This window comes from Delphinapterus leucas, chromosome 2 (assembly GCF_059928025.1).
Source record: "Delphinapterus leucas isolate spDelLeu-1000000601 "Yukka" chromosome 2, BTC_Dleu_Yukka2, whole genome shotgun sequence".
NCBI lineage: Eukaryota > Metazoa > Chordata > Mammalia > Artiodactyla > Monodontidae > Delphinapterus > Delphinapterus leucas.
Window position 1 is genome coordinate 53864181 of NC_143130.1, and position 22249 is coordinate 53886429.

At 45.9% G+C, this 22249-nt stretch overlaps 1 protein-coding gene across 3 annotated transcripts in view; it reads right to left on the bottom strand.

Moving 5' to 3' along the window:
- Nucleotides 1–223: 223 nt before the first annotated feature.
- The window catches only part of ADAMTS17 (ADAM metallopeptidase with thrombospondin type 1 motif 17), a 359591-nt gene continuing 337565 nt past the window's right edge, over nucleotides 224–22249 (bottom strand). For 2 of the 3 annotated variants that reach the window (XM_022598898.3, XM_089906892.1), the window contains 2 exons: nucleotides 13594–13771; nucleotides 224–12403 (listed from right to left, as the gene is read on the bottom strand). In XM_022598898.3, the coding sequence (XP_022454606.1) occupies nucleotides 12237–12403; nucleotides 13594–13771 (345 nt within the window). In that variant the 3' untranslated portion in view covers nucleotides 224–12236. The remainder of the gene's footprint in view (nucleotides 12404–13593; nucleotides 13772–22249) is intronic. The other variant, XM_089906891.1, reaches the window with a different exon arrangement.

The following is a 22249-nucleotide window of genomic DNA, read 5'->3' on the forward strand; positions in this document are numbered from 1 at the left end:
AGCCCGTCCCTGGAATGACTGTCCTCTCTCTCATGCTCTCTCTCCTCTGCCAGTGGGTTCTCGCCCACCCAGTGTCCCCCTGGGCCGGGAGCTGAGCCCAGGGAGGCCCAGAACCAAACCCGCAGCAGCTCGCGGCCTCATGGGGAGATGATGTGGCCACCGGATGGAATGCTGGGATCCGAACACAGCGGCCAACGCAGAGCAGCCTCACGGGGGGCAAGGGCACGGGGCCGTGCAAATGGGCAGACACAGGAGAGGCCGTTCAGGCTGAGGGGAAAAGCTGGAGATTTCAGAGCGCTTAGAGTGGGGCTGGCAGATATTTTCTGTGAAGAGTCGCACGTTATGTATTTTAGGCTTTGCAGACCGTCCAGTCCTCCTACTGGGCTCTGTCTGCAGCACACAAGCAACCGCAAGAGGTACACAAACAGGTGGGCGTGGCTTGTTCCAAGTAAACTTTATTTATAACAACAGGCGGTGGGAAGGAATTGGCTGGTGGGCCGTAGTTTGCAGACTCCTGGCTTGGACAGTTGGGGGTCCACAGACAGGCCCAGGCAGGGTGCAGGAGGGGGAACAGAGGGACCAGGCTGCTATGAAGCTGAGCCAGGGATGGGCTTTGAGCAGGGAAGCAATAAAGGGAGCCCTTATTAGACAGTGGTCTTCCAAAGGTCACTTTAGTATTGGTGTGGTGGCTGGAGGCTGCTGCCATGGGCCTGAAGCAGAACAGTATCCCCGCGGGGATGGGGAAGAGGGACAGACTAAAGAGAGTTTTAAAGACAGAAAGTGACAGGCCTTGGGGATGTTCTGTCTCTGGGCTGATTCTCAGGTTTCTGGCTTTTGTATGAATGGATGGATGGGGGGGCCAGGAACATGAAGATGGACCCCTGTCAATTATTGGAGACTCTGGACAGCATTTGTTTCCCACCGTGTGTCCCATGGGACCCTAATGGAGGACTGAACAACAGTGAAGTCACCCTGGCTGCTCTCAGCCCTTTAGAGATATGGCTCCATCCCCTCCCGGCATCTGCTGTCAGGTAACTGTTGTTCCTTTGCGGTTATCTCTCTTTTTTGTTTGGTTGCTTCTAAGATTTCCTCTTCATCCTTGGTTTCTGCAGTTTCACTACTATGTGTGAGGTGTGGATTTCTTTCTATTCTGTTCACTATTTGTGATGTCTTTTGGTATAAGGACTCATGTCTTTCTTCAATTCTTGGACATTTTCAGCTATTATCTTTTCAAATATGGCTCCTCTGCTATTTCTTCTGTTCTTGTCTCTGGAGCCCCTATTAGACAAAAGTGGATACCTTTCAACGTATTTCACTCTTAGCTTTCAAAACTTTCATTAAAAAAATTCCTTTGTTTCTCTGTACTGCTTTTTGGCTAAAATTTTTCAACCCGACCTTCCAATGATGAATCCTCTCTTTGATTCTTTATCTCCAGAGTTTATCCAGTGTTTTGAGTTTTTCATTTTCATTTTTGACTTTGCTTGTCAGTTCTGAGTTTTCTTGTTTTTTTTCTTATCTACTTGATTTTGCTCATGACTTACTGTTTCTTTAAAATGTATGTTACTCTTTGATTTATCTCTTTGAAAATCCTAAAATAGCCGTGTGAGAGTCCAGCTCATAGCTGCGACTGGCTGTGTGTGGACAGATATCCATCACCATGGCCAGGGAACTTGGTCTGGACAGAGAAAACCACCCAGGACTATTCAATATCGTTTGACCCCTAATATGCTTGGGAAGCCCAGGTGACGTCATTATGAAGTGTGGTTAATGCAATGTCAGAGTCACAGAATGTTTTTCAGGGAGCTTATGAGGGAGGCACTCCAATTTTGAGAACCTGGCTTTGCTGAGTTAGACCCATCTGAAAGACAGAGGATCTGATTTCTCCTTGGGCAGAGGTTTGTTTACCCTGAATTCAGAGCCAACAGCCCTAATAGTTTTGAACCGACTTAAATATTTTTCCACATTTGGGCAAAGCCTCTATTTGCCAAAAGAAGGTACAACGACATATTGTTATGATTCTCTGAGGACAGGGGACTGTGCATCATTCATCTTTCCCTCCACCCTGCATAGACCACACTGCTCAATAAAAATTTATTGGCTTATGTTGTAAAATGATTGTTTAATATATGAGTCATGATATGAATAAATTTTATATACCATAACTTATATATTCAGATGGGTGTTGCAGATGCCTTGGGGTCCTCTGTCCTAACTGAGTGATGTGGATGCAGGGATGCTGCTGAATTTCTCTCAGGCCATTATATAGGCCACAACAGATTGTCCCAAGATACCCTGTGGTCACACTTCACATGCATGCATTATATGTGTGTGTGTATGTCCATTAGGTGTATATAGAATAAAAATGGAATATATCATAATGTAATATGTGTGGATAAATTACATACTTATTTTGTAAAAAACAATATTGGCAAAAACCATTAACACATCAAACCAGCCCTGTTGCAACACTTGCAACAGGCTCTCTTCCCTTTACCATATTCCAGTTTAATAACAGGGCATTTGGCTTCCATCGAGGTTTCCAAATTTTTCAGTATTTGATAGGTCAACAATTACAATCGTATGTTGACTTTGCAATATACTATTTTAATGATGTGTTAATACATAGCAATCCTTGGACAGAACTTCCAGAATGCTGTTTTATAACTATCGACTGGCACATTAAAACTAACCTCAGTGATAAGAAAGCCAATAGCTGGAGATACATCATTAGCCAAAGGATTGCTGAATGTGTGATTGGCACACACAGAATTAAGCTGGAAGTGAGACCCCAGAGACCTCTAAAACCTCTAAAGAGCAGTTAGTTTGCAAGGATCCTGGGTGAGTGGTTTGAGAGTGAATTTTTAAAGGGTACTTCATCATCTCAAGGCTCAGTGGAAATTCAGCCCCTAGAGGAGCTCGTCATTCCTTGGGGACCTATGAGTGCGCCCTTGGTGGAAGTTCCTACATGGACACTAGGTCCAAAGTCAGAAGTAGAAAATCATCTGAAATTGGAGAGAGTGGGAAAAAAATGCAGGCAGTGGAAAGGGATGGAAGAGAAAAGGAGAGATGGATATAGGGAGGGAGAAAGAGAATAAATAAATACTAGCCCAAGAAGGAGACAGAAAGTGAGATAGCAAGGTGGAAAGCATGAATAAGAGAGAGAGAGAAGGAGAGACAGATTATGGAAGAAGTAGGAAGGAGCCTGTTGGAAACTGGAGGGACATGCCCATTTTCCCTGAGCCTCATGTAAGCTGACCTCCACGTCTGTGTGCATAAGTTCTGTGCACTGGACTGTAGTAGATAAATATCAGAAACTGGGCAGGTCCCCAGGCAGCCCTGGTAGTGTGCTGGTCCTTCTCATAGCTCTGCCAGAAAAGAGTTTTGCTTTGGCTCGACTGGGCTCTGTCTACCAAGGGATCCTTTGATTAACTGGGTCATTTACATTTTTCTTACAGTGGGATGGATTCCTCAGACCTGAGTATCTAGTCTTTTCCAAGGGAAATCCCAATGTTATAAGAAATTCCTGGAGGAAAACCTTCTAATTTCTTGGTCATTTTTGAATGCTATACCCTACAATGCTGAAGCTGCTCAGGACCTGAAAGGGGTTGTTTTTCTGAGAAGGGCTTCAAAGCCAAGGGGATGACAATTTCATAGTGCATGGGGGGTGGGTGGTTAAGAGTGGTCCTGGTCACGGGAATCCCAGAGCGAGCACTTCTGTCACACTAGAACCCAGCCAGGCACAGGGATTTGTCCTGATAAGTCCATAAACCCTGTGGTTAAACTTTAATTCCAGAAACACCAGATGGTGGTGCCACAACAAGCTTTACAAAATCCTCAGCAAACCAGGGACTTTCTTGGCCTCCTGATCTGTCACTCTCCTCTTCAAAAGATAAAATGAAAAGGAGAGAAAACAGCTTCTAGATCACCATGGAAACCACCTGAAAATACCTGTCTCTGTTGGCAAGGGGTGGTTGACAAGGGGGAGAATTTGAAAAACAGCCAACATCTTGTTCTCATTGACTTACAGCTAGTTGTCCAAATATTTGTATCATTTAAGCCATATGCAAAAGAATCATTGAATTTAGAGTGCACTTTTCTTATCCAGTATAAACATCTTCTGGTACAATCGTGAACTTATCTGAAAAGAAACAAGATAAGTTGTAACCAACAATGGATAAGCATACTCACTTGGGACATGCATGTGCTGGGAACCAGGGATCCAGCCATACCCAAGAGGGACCTGTTTTCTCCCTGGTGGAATTCGCTTTCTAAATGGGAAAACAGACAATATGTAAGTTAAAAAGTTAACAAAATAGTGATAGGTTATGACAAGTATTGAGGAGGGAGAAAAGATGGCTGCTGGGCCCGGGAGGGAACATCTGTCTAAGGAATAACATTTCAGTTGTGACACAAAGGATGCAGATAACCAGCCTTGGGAAGAACTGGGGGCAGGTGGCAACATTGCAAAGAGAGGGAAAGACACCTGCAAAGGCCCAAGGGTGGGGACAAGGGTGGAGGATTTGGACAGAAAGGGGAGTGTGTGGGGTGGGAGAGGGCAGCAGGAGCTGGATCACACAGGGCTTGAGATGAGAAAACTCCAGGGGCAAATGAAAGGTTTTAAGTGGGGAAGGCCATGATTTATGTTTCTGAAATCTTACTCTGACTAGGGTGTGGAGAGAGTCAGGAGGGAGGGAGGTCGCTGGGAAGCTTTTGTGGAGTCCTGGGGTGAGGTTTGTGACTTAGCACACAGTGGTGGCCAGTGAGACAGGAAGAAGCGGACAGATCAGAGACTTAATTTGGAGGCAGAACAAATGGTATTTGTGGTTGCATTGGACTGGGTGGAGAGCAAAACTGAGGAAACAGGATGACTTTGAGGTTTTGATGTCAGACATTAGTGGATACTGGTGCCCTTTACTGAGATGGGGAAGCCTCTGGAGTAAAAAGAGTGTGTGAGAGGGAGGAGATTGGGAATTTTGTGTTGCAAAATCTAAGTCTGAGGCATGCAGTGGGTGCTGCAGTGTGCCACGCTGATGCCCCTTACGGCCCTCATGCCCCCAGCTGCCAGCAGCATTGGCTGACTCATGGCTGAGCCCATCCCCAGCCTCACTCTCAACATAAGGGAACTGACTCTCGAGATTACACCCCTTTCCCAGAGCAGCTCGCAGACAATGATACTCCAAGGCCTTGCCTCAACTTTGAAAGAGCATTCCAGCTCCAAAGTTCCCTATGGAATCATTCGAGCCCCTGTTACGAATGTAGCAGAGGTCCGTATCTCCCTGTGCCCAGCCCTGCTTCTCTCACTCCATCAGTGTTCCTGAGGGCACCTCCCAATGAACCTTCTGCCCAGACATCTCCACATATCTTAGTTTGGGTTCCCAAGAATGCAAACTAAGACAGCTGGTACCAGGAATAGTCCTAGGAATCAGAAATCCTAGGAATCTAAAATCCTATAGGATTTTAGACCTGCATCACCTGTCAGCTACAAGGACCCCATGCCCCTGGCATCCGAAAAGGGTAATGGTTAAAACTTTCACTGGTAGTGCAGTATCTCAGTCATTTGAAAGAAACAGGGAAATAGAAATTATAAGGTAAAGAAATTCAATGGCTGTTGCTGAGTGTTATGGATGCACTGGAGAAAGATAATAAAAATGCTGAGAATGATTAATCATTAATCAATTTACCTGTTGCACACAGGATCCAAGTTGATATTGTTGCTGAGGTCCCAGAGTGTTATCCTGGTCCTTCTTTAAGAGGGAAGGGGGGTGGAGTTCATGTAATAAATGGAGTCCTGATTCATGTTTGGTTCACAGTGGACCCAGTGGGCCCTTGCGGTCAACCAGTGATTATTTTCCCTGTCCCTGAATGTACACTTGGAATGGATGAAACCTGGTCCTTGGCCAGTGGGATAGAGAACTGTCATAGGAAGACACACGTTATACTGTGAAACTGCCTCCCTCTCCCCAGGCAAGATAGTAAATCAACAGCAATGTTGTAACCCGGTGAGAATGGAGTATTTTAGTGAAACACTTAAAGACCCCATTGTATCCCCTTGTAGGTCATCAGTCTGGCCCCTACAGAATTTAGATTGGGTCCTGTCACATGACAGTGGACTACCACAATCATAACCAATAATTAGCCCCAAACGCACTGCTGTGCCAGATTAACAATGTTCAGACACAAGATGTATGACTGTTGAGCTGGCGAGTGCTTTCTTTTCCATCCCTTTAGAAAGGAGACCCAGTTCACATTCATGTGTGACAGACACCAGTACCCACTTATGCTCAGTCTTCCCCAGGGCTATGTTAACTCTCCCACTCTGTTACAGTGTAGCCCCAAAGGGCCTGGACTGTACACACCCTCCACAGAATCTGCATTGACCCTCTGTGTCCATGGCATTCAGTTAATCAGACCAGGCGAGGAAAAAGAGGCCTTAGTACAGTATCTGCACTCTAAAGGGTGGGAGATAAGCCCCAGGACGAATCAAGGAAACATTACATCAGTGAAGTTTTTTAGGAGTCCAGTGGTCTGGGGCATATCAGGATATCCTCTCCAAAGGAAAGGGCATTTGACTGAATCTTGCTTCCCTTTCCATTAAGAGTGGATTACAACAATCAGCCAGCCTCTTTGGGTCTGGAGGCAGCCCAGGGAGAATCATTCCCAGGCAGCAGGGCTGAGCCTAATGGGACTGGTCACGTGCACCAGGCTGGACTTCAGAACTGTTACGGAAAGGGACTGCGATGTGCTTCCCCTCCTTTTTAAATAGGGAGTGTTGACAGCGGTGCTCCCATGCTGTCCCACCATTTTCTCTTGGGTGTTGGGAACTGGGTGGAGATAATGTCTCTTTTGAGTTCACTGATCTTCCAATTGAGAGAAACTGCTCAGGAAGCTGTATCTGAGGATCCACGGGAGGAAGCCTGTCTGCACGCACCTGCACTTGACTTAGATGATGCAACCCTGGACTTTGAGTCTGAACATAATGCTGAAATAGGATGAGACTTTGGGGGTAGGATGGGAGAGGGGTGAGTGTATTTTGCATATGGGGGTGTGTGAATCTTACCCCAAATGACCACAACAATTTTTCCCATCTCACCTGCTCATCCAGAACGTTTCCATTCTCTCGGCAAGAGGTTGACTCTTTGTCCCCTCCTCTTGAACTTGAGTGGGCCTTTGTAAGGATGGTGGAAGTGATGCTGTGTAACTTTTGAGTTGTCATGTGAGGTGACACGGTTCTCATGAGTGTCCCCATCTCTCTCTCTCAGGGTGTTTGCCGCTGAAACTGTGCCATCATACTTCAGGGTTGCTAAGCAGCCCCTTGGCGATGCCACTTGTAGGTGTTCTGCAACAGTCCTAGCTGAAGTTCTAAAGGCTGGTATCAGCTGCCAGATATGCAAGTGTGTGAGTCTTCTGATAATCCCAGCCTCTATTTGTCCTTGGAGCCACCCCAGATGATCCCACATGGAGGAGAGGTGAGCCATCCCCACTGAATCTCAGATCTGGAATGACTCTGAAGGGCTGTCCCAGTCCCAGGGCTTCCCGTGGGATTGACTGTGCACATGGAGAGGTCATGTATGAATACGGAGGTCGAGAGAGAGGCCAGGACAGAAGAGGTTAATTTTGGAGATACCAGAATGCACCTGGTTTTAAAAGCCTTGAGTCTGGCTCAAGCCTTGAGCCAGACTCAAGACTTGAGCTTGAGTATACTTTCTCAAGCCTATATACTTGAGAAAGTATATAGAGAGAAGGGAGTGTAGGGCTTAGCTCTGGAGCGCTCTGTCATCTAGAGAGCTGCCAGAGGAAAGGGAGCTAGGAAGGAGGAGGAGAAGTCAGGAGAAGAGGATGTCCCCCAAGGGAGAGGGCTGCTGAGAGGTGGAGAATAGGACCCTAAAATGTCCGCAAATGATACCCAGAAGGTCACTGGTGACCTGTTAAGAACAGTGTCAGTGCAGTGCAGGGGGCAAAAGCCAGGGGAGAGGTCTGGAGAGTTAATGAAAGTTTGGAGATAGAGACAGAGTGTAGAGAAGCAATGGGGGATGAATTAAAGGTGTGAGGGCTGGCCTTCCATGAGGATGGGGTCAGTTGTCAGACAGAGAAGGAGGACATAGATGCAGGCAGATTTGTGTAGAAGTACAAACATAGGGGCTTTTGCCAAAAGCCTTTGCAGAGGGCGAGCGTCACTGTAAAGGATTCCAATGCCGAGCCTCCTAGCCTGTATCCAGAGGGCAATCAACAGACCCACAAGGGAAGTCCTGACCTTTCTTTTTTGGAGTTCCTGCAGCTCTCACTCATTCTCTGTTGTCCAGGACTCCAGGCTTGTCTGAGGGGCTGTGGGCTCCAGAGCAGGTCTTATGTCCATTTGTGTTCTCGGTGGCTCCAGGAAGTGCTTGGTTCCTAATAGAAGCTCACTCAGCACTTGCTGATTGATTGCTTGTCAATTTCGTCTAACAAACTGGAATCCAAGCAGCTTATAAAGAAATCACATAGCATCAGGGCTGTTAGAAGTTAACCCAGAAGAGAGATCAGAACTCTCAGAGCGAGGAAAGGGTTCTAATGGGTCCCAGAGGCAGGTGGCTGATGGTTCTTGGGAATTAACACAAACTACAGGTTTCTTGGTAACCAGGGGGCCATGGGCAGTTAGTTGTCGATTAAACAAATGGTCTTTATTTTGTGAAATTTCTGGGTGTTGCTCCAACATTAAAAAGAGGCGCTCCGTCTAATGAACCTCCAAGTTCTTGGGTGGGGAGCCCTTTCCCCTTGACACCAGGAGGAGACAACCGCCTCCAAGAGCAGGAGCTGTGACATCTCTGCTCCATGTCAGGTCCAGATGGGGTCCAAATGGCTGCAGTGGTCCTCATTATGATGGTGTGGTGCCCTTGCTGTGTCCCCAGACTGGGAGGTAGGAAGGGCCAGGTCTGGCTCACACCTGCAGGAGTGGGGAAGCTGTTGGGCTGCCAGCAGGATTGGGGTGGGGTCTAAAGCTTGAAGAGGCAAGGTTGTAGAGAGCAGGTACCCATTCTGGCATGATAGGGGCCCCCTGCAGAGGGGTCACTGCACCCCCATGGAGCCTGGGCAGCTCCACCAGTGAGGTAGCTGCTCTGTATCAGACTCACAGACTCACTGTACAGCTGTCACACTTTCATGTCCCCACCCAGGGTTTTGCAGCCACACAGGGATGAGACCCAGGACTGAATGATTTGTTAGCACTCACTTGGGAAGATGCAGCCACCCGCCAGAGCTGCATTTACCAGTGACCTTTGACACTGCCCACAGCTGTGGTCGGCAGGCTGCAGTCCTTGCAGCCAAGTCCTAGCAAGTGGTGTGACCACTGCAGAAGGAAAGGACGCAGCCTCCCTCTGTCAGCCCTCGAGGACTGGTTTTTATCTTTTACTTCACAGACAGCTTAAAATTGTTGTGGAAGAACATTTTATTAAACATATTCAACTCACTTCCAATGAAATGCTTAATTTTTCATTTACAGCGGTGTCCAATGTTTGTCTTCTGTTCTTTTTTTTTTTTCTTTTCTTTCAAACCAGCACCAAAAAGTAAAACAAAAATACCATGGGTACAGTACGTAATGTAAGTTTTAGCTAATGGAAAATATATACATTTGACTCTGAAATGAAGAAAAGAGAACAAAGCAATGATATTACTGCCATTGAGGATCTTTCCCTGTGTTCTGATAATATCAAGCCATGGTCAACTGAGAGGGTTTCATTTGCACCAATGAAAATAGCACCATAAGATTGTGAGACTCTGTAGTTAGTAACACATTTGTGCAACCAAAAAGGTACAGTACTTGAGTGACAGTACAGGGTATTGTTAACCATAAAGAAACATCACTGTTGTAATGACAGGGTTTCACTGTCTTCTGTACAAAGTGGAGCAAGAGTGCTATGATGGCTTCACTGAAATTGATCATTGCTTGTGAAGGGAACAGAAGGCGGGCTGGTGAATTTCAGAGTGACAGTGCCAGCATGAGCTAAAAGAGCTCAGAAAGACCCAAACTTTGGGGAACCAAAGGGATGTTTAACAATAACTGAATCAGTCATTTGCATTCTGAGGGTGTGGGGCCCTTGCCAGGGGCGTCCAGTTGATACCGTCAAGGTGGCCAGGGGGGAGATTCAGAGGCACCAGGCAAAGGGCTTGCCTCTGGGCATGTGCATATGCTTGCCCAGCTCAGGTGGGCCCATGGTTCCCATGCAGACAGTAAGCAAGGCTGCCCCGGCTTCCTTAGCTTGCTGCCCCGACTCTGCTCCTCAGCCCCTGAGGCTGAGAGCTTTCTGTTCATCTGTGGTAAAGTACAGCCCATTTGGGGCTGGGGGGAAACTGAGCCCTAGCTCCTCAAGACTTTGAGGGGCCTGGGGAGTCTGCTCGTGGCCAAGCCAGAGCAGGGAGGACAGCGTTCTGCACAGGCCCTGGGCAGCTGCTGGAGGTTACCTTGCAGGTGGGCTGCCCCAGCCTGGTACCCTCTGGGGTCTTTCCACAGAACATCTAAGGAGTTTTCTCAACACTTCTCACAGATTCAAGTGGAACTGAATAGATTCCCTGCCATCCCTACCACTTCTCTGCCTCTGGGGCAGTAAAAAAATCACAAACCAAAACACAGCCCATAAGACGGGCTTGGGTGGCAGAGTGTTTCTTTTTCTTTCTGATTTAAGCTGACTCTAAAGTTGTGACATCAAAAACTCAAACACAGATACATAAACACAGCACCAGTAAATCAAGAAGCACTTGGAGATGATCCCATGGAGATTAGCCTAAGTAAGATCCCCTCTGAAATAAGGGAGGAGAGGGTGGGTTTCTCATGATAAAGTCCTTGAATATAAGCACCCATCAAAGGCCCACCGAGTTGGTCAGCAGACCAGACCTCCCAGCATGTCGGGTCCCCTCCTCCCAGCTCCCGGGCGGGCAGGGTCCTACCATCTTCTGTGCTTTCACAGAGGACACTCTTTTCATCTCCCTGGGCTCCAGAGAGGGCACAGTTCTGTTTTGAGGGATGAGGTGTCTGTAGGAGGCAAATACCTTCTTCCGGATTTTCTGAGTGTCATTCTTGCCCCACTAAGACGGGTCAACAACGACAGCATGACAATGACGAACATTGCAAGGTCTGGGCCACGGGAAGGCTGGGTGGGTATGTGGCCATTCTGGCCACGGGCCACTCCTCCACCCATCCTGGCACTAGGCTGAGCAGTCCTGGAGGAAACCTGCCCCGTGCCAGGGTGAAGCGCCAGGCCTGAGCCTGAGTCTTCAGAGGTTCTAAGAAGAATCAACTTCAGATAGATGGCCAAGGTTAATGGGAAGCCATCTCTAAGGTGCAAAGCTTTATGAAGTACTGGCTAGAGCAGAGGTCCCCAGAAGCAGAGGGGGAGCCCCTCCACCCCTCCCAAAGCTGCCCTGAGCTCACCTCTATGCCAGGAAGCAATCCCAAGGCCAAAATTAGCACGTGCCTCCTCTCACAGCACCTTGAAGAGAGGCTCTTCTGTTTCCCTGTGTGGGGGACAACAGAGATCTGAAAACTAGATACGTCCCCAAACCCAAGCCCTTCTGGAATATTCTCCCCCACATAGGTGGTATGCAGAACTACACAGCCCTAGCGTCCTTTTTAATTCACACAGACTCAGACTCTCAGGGACAAGACCTCCAAGGAAAAGCCGCGATCTAGAGAGCACGTTCCTTGACAGGGTGGAGGGGCCACGTGCTGGTCCTTGTGGTGTCAAGGGGGCTCCAGCAGCCCGGCCTCTCCAGAGAAGCCTCCTTCCATCCAGGGTGTCACGGGCTTTCAGAATAAAGCCTGCTTTAAAGTAAAACGTCTCCGTTTTTGGATATCCTCCCCCTCCCCCGATACACCAAGCACTGGGAATTCAAACGTCAGAGGAAAGCCAAGACGGGCGCCTGTGACGTTTCTCTTGACGATTTCTGTCAGAGGTGTTCCCTTTGAGGTACGTGGAACCTTAGAAATTACAGCTATCTTGTGACTCATGCCTATTTTTTCCTTACCGTAGAAAGCCATCCAGTGGCTGTTAACAATATATTAAGTATAAAAGCACTAAGCAAACGTCAAGTCCACTCTCAGGTTCTAAGCAATTGGGTTCTTGGGACAGCCTCCTGGGTGAGCCGTGGTGTGCTTTGGGGGTCCCAGCCGCAGGACTGGTGTGCTCTCAGGTGGGTGGGCTTTCAACTAGCCATGTCGTCAGGACTCAGACCTCATGTCAGAGCATCGTGGGACCACTGGCCGCCTGTCATGAACTTGGTGGCGGCAGTGGCTGGCGCATCTTGTTTGCATAGAAGTCCCTGCATGTCTGGCAGCAGCGCTGGTACCACCGCATGTCCTGGCAGAGGTTCTTTTCTCGGATGACCCTGCAATACACTGTCCACTGGTCCCGTGTGCATTTGTAGGTCAGAGCAGCTAAGGGGACAGTGGAGAGAGAAAGCCCAGAGGTTATGGGTGGCCTGGGGACGTCATCATGTGCACACAGATGGCCTGTAGTCTGACATAGTCGGGGTTGCCCTTACCCATGTGTACACTGGAGCCTTGCACAGACCGGGGAAACCATGCCCCTGCCAGGGCCACTGTGGATGTGGCTTTCTTATACAAGGGACACACTCTGGGTCCAACCTGACCACTTGGCAGAGTTCAGTGGTCTGGCTGCCTCCTCAAGGCGAGGGCACTGCCCCCCTGCTTCTGAGCTAAGCGGTGTATACTGTTATTTTATGGCGGAGGACGTTATCTGTTGGCATTGATAAAACAGAATGGCACAGGGCAGTAGATATCAAAGGGCCCACAAAAGCACAAGGTCACAGCACAGGCAGGTGGTCGGAATCTCCTTCAGGCTCTTGGTAGCGCAGAGAGACGGTCCAGCCTGAGGGCATGCAAAAGCCTGGTGTACACCTCTGCAAGCTCAAAGACCCCCCCAGCGAGGCTGCTTGGAAATCCCCTTCATGTCGGTGGCATTCTAGCATTAGGGAAAGAGGCACTGGGTGGGGAAAAAGTTCCCTAGGAGTTTCTAATTGGAAAAGCAGAAACTCTTTTCAATAGAATCATCAGATCAGTGCTAGATATTCTTCTTTTTGTGCCACCACTGGCCAGGGATGTGGCCTGGTAAAGGGCTGGGTTTGGAACACTCGGGTCCAAGCTGCTCACACAAAAGCTCCCTGCCGAATTAAAGACTCCAACCTGTCAACACCTCTGTTTTCTTCTCAAGCATTAGCTTGAGGAACATTCCATGCACACATCACCAAGATTTCATGAATGACACCCCCAGATCCTTCATTTCCTGAAGGATGCACCTCCCTTTGCCTCCTTCATGCACAGGAATCCCAAAACACTTGAGGAACATTCTCCTGTGTTCCTCATCTGTTGGCAGAGGGGCTCAAGTGTTTGAGACCACAGTAAACAAACATCTTTTTCATGACAAGGATGAAATTCCATCTCTGAAACCTCAGATCCTCTACAAAACTGACACGTTAGCCTCTCCAGAACTCAAATAAGCCCCAAGGAGGGGGCTTTTTGGCTTATAGAACTCCCACTGCCAGTGGGGACTTGCTGGCCAGGGGATGCAGCAGCCCCAGGAGCTGGGGGCCAGCAGAGGCACTCACCGAGGCGAGGGGAAGTGATGGTGTTCACGTTGATCTTGTCATTGCAGACTTCTTGGTGGCACTGTTTGTAGGCTGCTGGCTTGGAGAGGGTAGGGCACTCATTGCCATGGCGCCCAGTGACCTTGTGCATGCACTGCACCACACGGGACTGCAGGCCCTTCCCACAGGTCGATGAGCACTGCCAGAGACAGGGAGAGCTAAGCTGGGGACAGCTGAGCTAGGGGCCCAACCCGGGCTGAGGGGCTTTGACAATGGCCTCACATCATAGCACCCTTGGGTCAGGCCCCTGCATGTCATTCCTACGTGCTAGAAATAATCACAAGACAAGAGGGCTTGGCTGCATACCAGCTGCCTGATGGAAAACTGTTTCAAGATGTTAGGGACTGCATGTTTGTGTCTCCCCAACATTTACGTGTTGAAGCCCTAACCCCCAGTGGGATGGCATTTGAAGGTAGGTCCTTTGGGAGGTAATTGGGTTTAAATGAGGTCATGAGGGTGGGGCCCCCATGATGAGATTAGTGTCCTTATAAGAAGAAGAGAGATCAGAGTTCTCTCCCTCCACCACATGAGGACACATGACAAGTCAGCCATCTGCAAGCCAGGAAGTTGTCCCTCATCAAGAACCAAATATGCCAGCACCTTGACCTCAAACTTCTCAGCCTCCAGAACTGTGAGAAATAAATGTCTTGTTGTTTAAGCCACCCAGCCTGTGGTATTTTGTTACAGCAGCCTGAGCTAAGACACAATTGTTGAAATATTAGTTTATGCTGGTTGCATTTCACCTCCCACCCTCTCATGCCTGTTCCAAGCAGAGAACCATCTGGGTTTTGAAATTCTCCAGTGAGCAGGGTGGCTTGCTGGCACCCAGGAGGGACTGAACCTGATGGCCACAGGGATCTCCCTGGCACTGTGTGCCACATGAGGCTCCTGGGCCTTTGTCCAGCCCTGGGTGTGGAGAGGAGCCCAATAATGATGGGGCTGAATTTCCACAAGCCTGGAGGGTTGGGGGTCAGAATTAAGTAAAGTTAGAGAAAATGAAGAAGTGCAACCTTTCTTGCATAACAGACTCATGGACTAATACTGGGGCTAACAGTTTTAATTTAGACACCCAATCCCTAGTTGGCATTTCCAGCATTTGCAGATGTGGGTGTGCTAAAACCAAACCAATGTATTTAGTTCAGCAGACCATCCTGCATTCCCAGTGAGTGGCCTTGAGTGGCCTTTTAAGACTTTACTATGTGTTCTGTCTCCTGCTCTTCTTCCCATTCCTCTTTGGGCTCTTTTAAAGTGTTTGACAGGGAACCTGCCAGGTATCCAGCACCACTACCCCATCCTGCTTGCTAGCCCCTTGGCCCTTGCTTGTTTTCCAGGGAGCCGTTGGAACCGTCTCTCCATTAAGTTGGTCTCCTCCCAGCCAGAGAGCCTGGTCCACATGTGTACTCTCTCCACCTGGGGTCCCCCAGCACACATGCTCACAGCCCATGATTTACGGGGTTCTGAGAGCACTCTGCAAAACTTTAATAAAGCAAAGACCACAGGTGTAGTAGCCCAGCTGGAGTTAACACTGGCACCTCAGGGTAGAGAGAGGGGAGCAGGACCTTTCCTCTGAATGCCACATGTGGTGAGGATGCCAGGTGCCATCTGGATCGTGTGCCTCCCTCTCTCCTCCCCTTGGGTCTGACCATGGCCTGTGCTGGAGGAAGGGCCTTCCCTGGGGGTCTGTGAGGGGTTACCCTGCACAGGCTCAGCGTGGATCCCTGCATCCATGAGAAGTGGCCATCAACTGGGCTCCCAAAGGGGCTTTTGTGTCTCAGGTGAATTCCTCTGCTTTCTAGTCTAACAAGCAGGATCACATTTTTTTTCACTTTAGAAGGATAAAGAGCTCAGAGGGCATGGTGCTCTGATGCGGCCCAGTCTTTTCAAATCACAAAAGAGGTAGGAAAACCACAAGTGCCCCATCGCCTCCGCTGCCAACGCCCCCACCCCCCTTGAGAGTCCTGGCGTGTTCAAACCAGAATGGGCTTTCCATGACAGGCAAGGCTGTGTGCCTGGCTCCATATCCATCTTCTGGATAAATCCATCAAGTGCTGCTCACAGCCTTGAGAATCCTTTGTGCATGATAAACGCACATTGCTGGGTTCCACCCCAGACCTCAGGAGTTGGTACTGGAACATTTGGAAATTTGAGGGGTGCTGCAGTGGAAGAATGATGTCACATGAGTAGGTTCCCACCAACTGGAGACCTGGAACATGGGACAAGTGTCATAGCAACGTGATTTCCACCTGGAGGGCGTCTCGGAGGGAGTGGCTTCAGGTTGGGATCTGCTGCATGGGATTACCTGGAGAGCGTTGAAAGGTCTTGATGTCCCAGACCAATCAATCAGTATCCCTGGAGGATGCACTGGGCATCAGTATTTTTCAAAGCTCTCCAGGCGACTGCAACAAGCAGCCAGAGCTGAGAAACTCTGACTTACCCTGAACTTCTTCCCTGTGTCCTGTGTAGGGTGTGAGGAGCTCTCTTTTCTTATGATGAAGTAGTCAAGTATTTGTATACAAATGTGTAATTAAGCAAGAACAGACATCCGCCTGCAGCCCCAACTGCTGAGTTTATATACAGGTGATAGGTGTGCTCAAATACAAGAGATGAAGCCTTTCACTCAAAATTATTCTAGGAAAAGAATAAGTTGCCTTATAATTAAGTAAAAATAAAACCTCTCATAGTTCAGGGGCAAGGTAAGGGATACCCTCAATTATTTGTAGCAAGACCACCTGGGGGTTAAAAGAAAAAGGGACACAAAGAAATTTAACCCTCTTCTCCTGGAAGTAGGACACCATAATCATAAATGAGGGAGGATGGTGTAAGAAATTTTTAAAGATCTCTTGAAAAGTAATCTGGTAGGAATTGGTTCAAGATGGCAAAGTAGAAGGACATGCACTCACTCCCTCTTGTGAGAGCACCGGATTCACAACTAATTGCTGAACAATCATCAACAGGAAGACACTGGAACTCATCAAAAAGATACCCCACATCCAAAGACAAAGGAGAAGCCACAGCGAGACGGTGGGAGGGGTGCAATCACAATAAAATCAAATCCCATAACCACTGGGTGGGTGACTCACAAACTGGAGAACAATTATACCACAGAAGTCCATCCACTGGAGTGAAGGTTCTGACCCCATGTCAGGCTTCCCAACCTAGGGGTCTGGCAATGGGAGGAGGAATCCCCAGAGAATCAGACTTTGAAGGCTAGTGGGATTTGATTGCAGGACTTTGACAGGACTGGGGGAAAAAGAGACCTTACTCTTGGAGGGCACACACAAAGTAGTGTGCATACCAGGACCCAGGGGGAAGGAGCAGTGACCCCACAGGAGACTGAAACAGACCTAACTGCTAGTGTTGGAAGGTGTCCAGCAGAGGTGGTGGGGCAGCTGTGGTTCACTGTGAGGACAAGGACACTGGTAGCAGAAGTTCTGGGAAGTACGCCCTGGAGTCCACCATTAGCCCCACCAAAGAGCCTGTAGGCTCCAGTGCTGGGTCACCTCAGGCCAAACAACCAACAGGGAGGGAACTCAGCCCCAACCATCAGCAGACAAGTGGATTAAAGTTTTACTGAGCTCTGCCTACCAGAGCAACACCCAGCTCTACCCACCACCAGTCCCTCCTATCAGGAAACTTGCACAATCCTCTTAGATAGCCTCATCCACCAGAGGGCAGACAGCAGAAACAAGAAGAACTACAATCCTTCAGCCTGTGGAATGAAAACCACATTCACAGAAAATGAATAGGCAGAGTACTATGTACCAGATGAAGGAACAAGATAAAACCCCAGAAAAACAACTAAATGAAGTGGAGATAGGCAACCTTCCAGAAAAAGAATTCAGAATAATGATAGTGAAGATGATCCAGGACCTTGGAAAAAGAGTGGAGGCAAAGATCGAGAAGATGCAAGAAATGTTTAACAAAGACCTAGAAGAAATAAAGAACAAACAAACAGAGATGAACAATACAATAACTGAAATGAAAAATACACTGGAAGGAATCAATAGCAGAATAACTGAGGCAGATGAATGGATAAGTGACTGGGACGACAGAATGGTGGAAATCACTGCCATGGAACAGAATAAAGAAAAAATAATGAAAAGAAATGAAGACAGCCTAAGAGACCTCTGGGACAACATTAAATGCACCAACATTTGCGTTATAGGGGTCACAGAAGGAGAAGAGAGAGAGAAAGGACCCGAGAAAATATTTGAAGAGGTTATAGTTGAAAACTTCCCTAACACGGGAAAGAAAAAGGCCACCCAAGTCCAGGAAGCACAGAGAGTCCCAGGCAGGATAGACCCAAGGAGAAACATGCTGAGACACATAGTAATCAAATTGACAAAAATTAAAGACAAAGAAAAATTATTAAAACCAGCAAGGAAAAAATGACAAATAACATGCAAGGGAACTCCCATAAGGTTAACAGCAGATTTCTCAGCAGAAACTCTACAAGCCAGAAGGGAGTGGCACAATATATTTAAAGTGATGAAAGGGAAGACTCTACAAGTAAGATTACTCTACCTGGCAAGGATCTCATTCAGATTCGATGAAGAAATCAAAAGCTTTACAGACAAGCAAAAGCTAAGAGAATTCAGCACCACCAAACCAGCTCTACAACAAATGCTAAAGGAAATTCTCTAAGTGGGAAACACAAGAGAAGAAAAGGACCTACAAAAACAAACCCAAAACAATTAAGAAAATGGTAATAGGAACATACATACCAATAATTACCTTAAACGTGAATGGATTAAATGCTCTAACCAAAAGACACAGGCTTGCTGAATGGATACAAAAACAAGACCCATATATATGCTGTCTACAGGAGACCCATTTCAGACCTAGGAACACATACAGACTGAAAGTGAGGGGATGGAAAAAGATATTCCATGCAAATGGAAATCAAAAGAAAGCTGGAGTAGCAATACTCATATCAAACAAAATAGACTTTAAAATAAAGACTATTACAAGAGACAAAGAAGGACACTACATAATGACCCAGGGATCAATCCAAGAAAAAGATATAACAATTATAAATATATATGCACCCAACATAGGAGCACCTCAATACATAAGGCAATTGCTAAGAGCTATAAAAGAGGAAATCGACAGTAACACAATAATAGTGGGGGACTTTAACACCTCACTTACACCAATGGACAAATGATCCACACAGAAAATTAATAAGGAAAAAAGGTTTAAATGACACAATAGACCAGACAGATTTAATCGATATTTATAAGACATTCCATCCAAAAACAGCAGATTACACTTCTTCTCAAGTGCACACAGAATACTCTCTAGGATAGATTACATCTCTGGTCACAAATCAAGCCTCGGTAAATTTAAGAAAACTGAAATCATATCAAGCATCTTTTCTGACCACAATGCTATGAGATTAGAAATCAGTTACAGAGAAAAAAATGTAAAAAACACAAACACATGGAGGCTAAACAATACATTACTAAGTAACCAAGAGATCACTGAAGAAATCAAAGAGGAAACAAAAAAATACATAGAGACAAATGACAATGAAAAGACAATGATTCAAAACCTATGGGATGCAGCAAAAGCAGTTCTAGAGGGAAGTTTATAGCAATAAAATCTTACCTAAAGAAACAAGAAAAATCTCAAACAAGCAATCTAGTTTTACACCTAAAGGAACTAGAGAAAGAAGAACAAACAAAATCCAAAGTTGGTAGAAGAAAAGCAATCATAAACATCAGAGCAGAAATAAATGAAATAGAAACAAAGAAAACAATAGCAAAGATCAATAAAACTAAAAGCTGGTTCTTTGAGAAGATAAAGAAAATGGATAAACCTTTAGCCAGACTCATCAAGAAAAAGAGGGAGAGGACTCAAATCAATAAAATTAGAAATGAAAAAGGAGAAGTTACAACAGACATTGCAGAAATACAAAGCATCCTGAGAGACTACTGCAAGCAACTGTATGCCAATAAAATGGACAGCCAGGAAGAAATGGACAAATTCTTAGAAAGGTATAACCTTCCAAGACTGAACGAGGAAGAAACAGAAAATATGAACAGACCAATCAGAAGTAACGAAATTGAGACTGTGATTAAAAATCTTCCAACAAACAAAAGCCCTGGACCAGATGGATTCATAGGTGAATTCTATCAAACATTTAGAGAAGAGCTAACACCCATCCTTCTCAAACTCTTCCCAAAAATTGCAGAGGAAGGAACACTCCCAAACATTCTATGAGGCCACCATCACCCTGATACCAAAACCACACAAAAATACTACAAAAAAAGAATATTACAGACCAATATCATTGATGAATATAGATGCAAAAATCCTCAACAAAATACTAGAAAACAAAATCCAACAATACATTAAAAGGATCATATACTGATCAAGTGGGATTTATCCCAGGGATGCAAGGATTCTTCAATATACTCAAATCAATCAATGTGGTACACCATAGCAACAAATTGAAGAATAAAAGCCATATGATCATCGCAGTAGGTGCAGAAAAAGCTTTTGACAAAATTCAACACCTATTTATGATAAAAAACTGTCCAGAAAGTGGGCATAGAGGGAACCTACCTCAACATAATAAAGGCCATATACGACAAACCCACAGCAAACATCATCCTCAATGGTGAAAAACTGAAAGCATTTCCTCTAAAATCAGGAACAAGACAAGGATGTCCACTGTCGCCACTATTATTCAATATAGTTTTGGAAGTCCTAGCCACGGCAATCAGAGAGGAAAAAGAAATAAAAAGAATCCAAACTGGAAAAGAAGAAGGAAAAATGTCACTGTTTGCAGATGACATAGTAATATACATAGATAATCCTAAAGATGCCACCAGAAAACTACTAGAACTCATCAATGAATTTGGTAAAGTTGCAGGATACAAAGTTAATGCACAGAAATCTCTTGCATTCCTATACACTAACAATGAAAGATCAGAACAAGAAATTAAGGAAACAATCCCATCTACCATTGCAATGAAAAGAATAAAATACCTAGGAATAAACCTACCTAAGGAAGTAAAAGATCTGTACTCAGAAAATTATAAGACACTGATGAAAGAAATCAAAGATGACACAAACAGATGGAGAGATATAACATGTTCTTGGATTGGAAGAATCAATATTGTGAAAATGACTATATGACCCAAAGCAATCTACAGATTCAATGCAATCCCTATCAAATTACCCATGGCATTTTTTACAGAACTAGAACAAAATATCTTAAAATTTGTATGAAGACATAGAAGACCCCGAATAGCCAAAGCAATCTTGAGGGAAAAAAACGGAGCTGGAGGAATCAGACTCCCTGACTTCAGACGATACTACAAAGCTACAGTAATCAAGACAGTATGGTACTGGCACAAAAACAGAAATATAGATCAGTGGAACAGGATAGAAAGCCCAGAAACAAACCCATACACCTATGGTCAACTAATCTATGACAAAGGAGGCAAGGATATGCAATGGAGAAAAGACAGTGTCTTCAATAAGTGGTGCTGGAAAAACTGGATAGCTACATGTAAAAGGATGAAATTAGAACACTCCCTAACAGCATCCACAAAAATAAACTCAAAATGGATTAAAGACCTAAATGTCAGACCAGACACTATAAAACTCTTAGAGGAAAACATAGGAAGAACACTCTTGGACATAAATCCCAGCAAGATCTTTTTTGACCCACCTCCTAGAATAATGGAAATAAAAACAAAAATAAACAAATGGGACCTAAAGAAACTTAAAAGCTTTTGCACAGCAAAGGAAACTATAGACAAGATGAAAAGACGACCCTCAGAATGGGAGAAAATATTTGCAAACGAATCAACGGACAAAGGATTAATCTCCAAAATATATATGCAGCTCAAGGTTACAAAAAACAAATAACCCAATCAAAAAATGGGTAGAAGACCTAAATAGACATTTCTCCAAATAAGACATACAGATGGCCAAGAGGCACATGAAAAGCTGCACAACATCACTAATTATTAGAGAAATGCAAATCAAAACTACAATGAGGTATCACCTCACACCAGTTAGAATGGGCATCATCAGAAAATCTACTAACAACAAATGCTGGAGAGGGTGTGGAGAAAAGGGAACCCTCTTGCACTGTTGGTGGGAATGCAAATTGATATAGCCACTATGGAGAACAGTATGGAGGTTCCTCAAAAAACTAAAAATAGAATTACCATATGACCCAGCAATCCCACTACTGGGCATAAACCCAGAGAAAACCATAATTCAAAATGACACATGCACCCCACTGTTCATTGCAGCAGTATTTACAATAGCCAGGTCATGGAAGCAACCTAAATGCCCATCGACAGATGAATGGTTAAAGAAGATGTGGTACACATATGCAATGGAATATTACTCAGCCATAAAAAGTAACGAAATTGGGTCATTTGTAGAGACATGGATGAACCTAGAGACTGTCATACAGAGTGAAGCATGTCAGAAAGAGAAAAACAAATATTGTATATTAACGCATATATGTGGAATCTAGAAAAATGGTACAGATGAACTGGTTTGCAAGGCAGAAATAGAGACCCAGATGTAGAGAACAAACGTATGGACACCAAGGGGGGAAAGCGGGGTGCTGGCGGGGATGGTGATG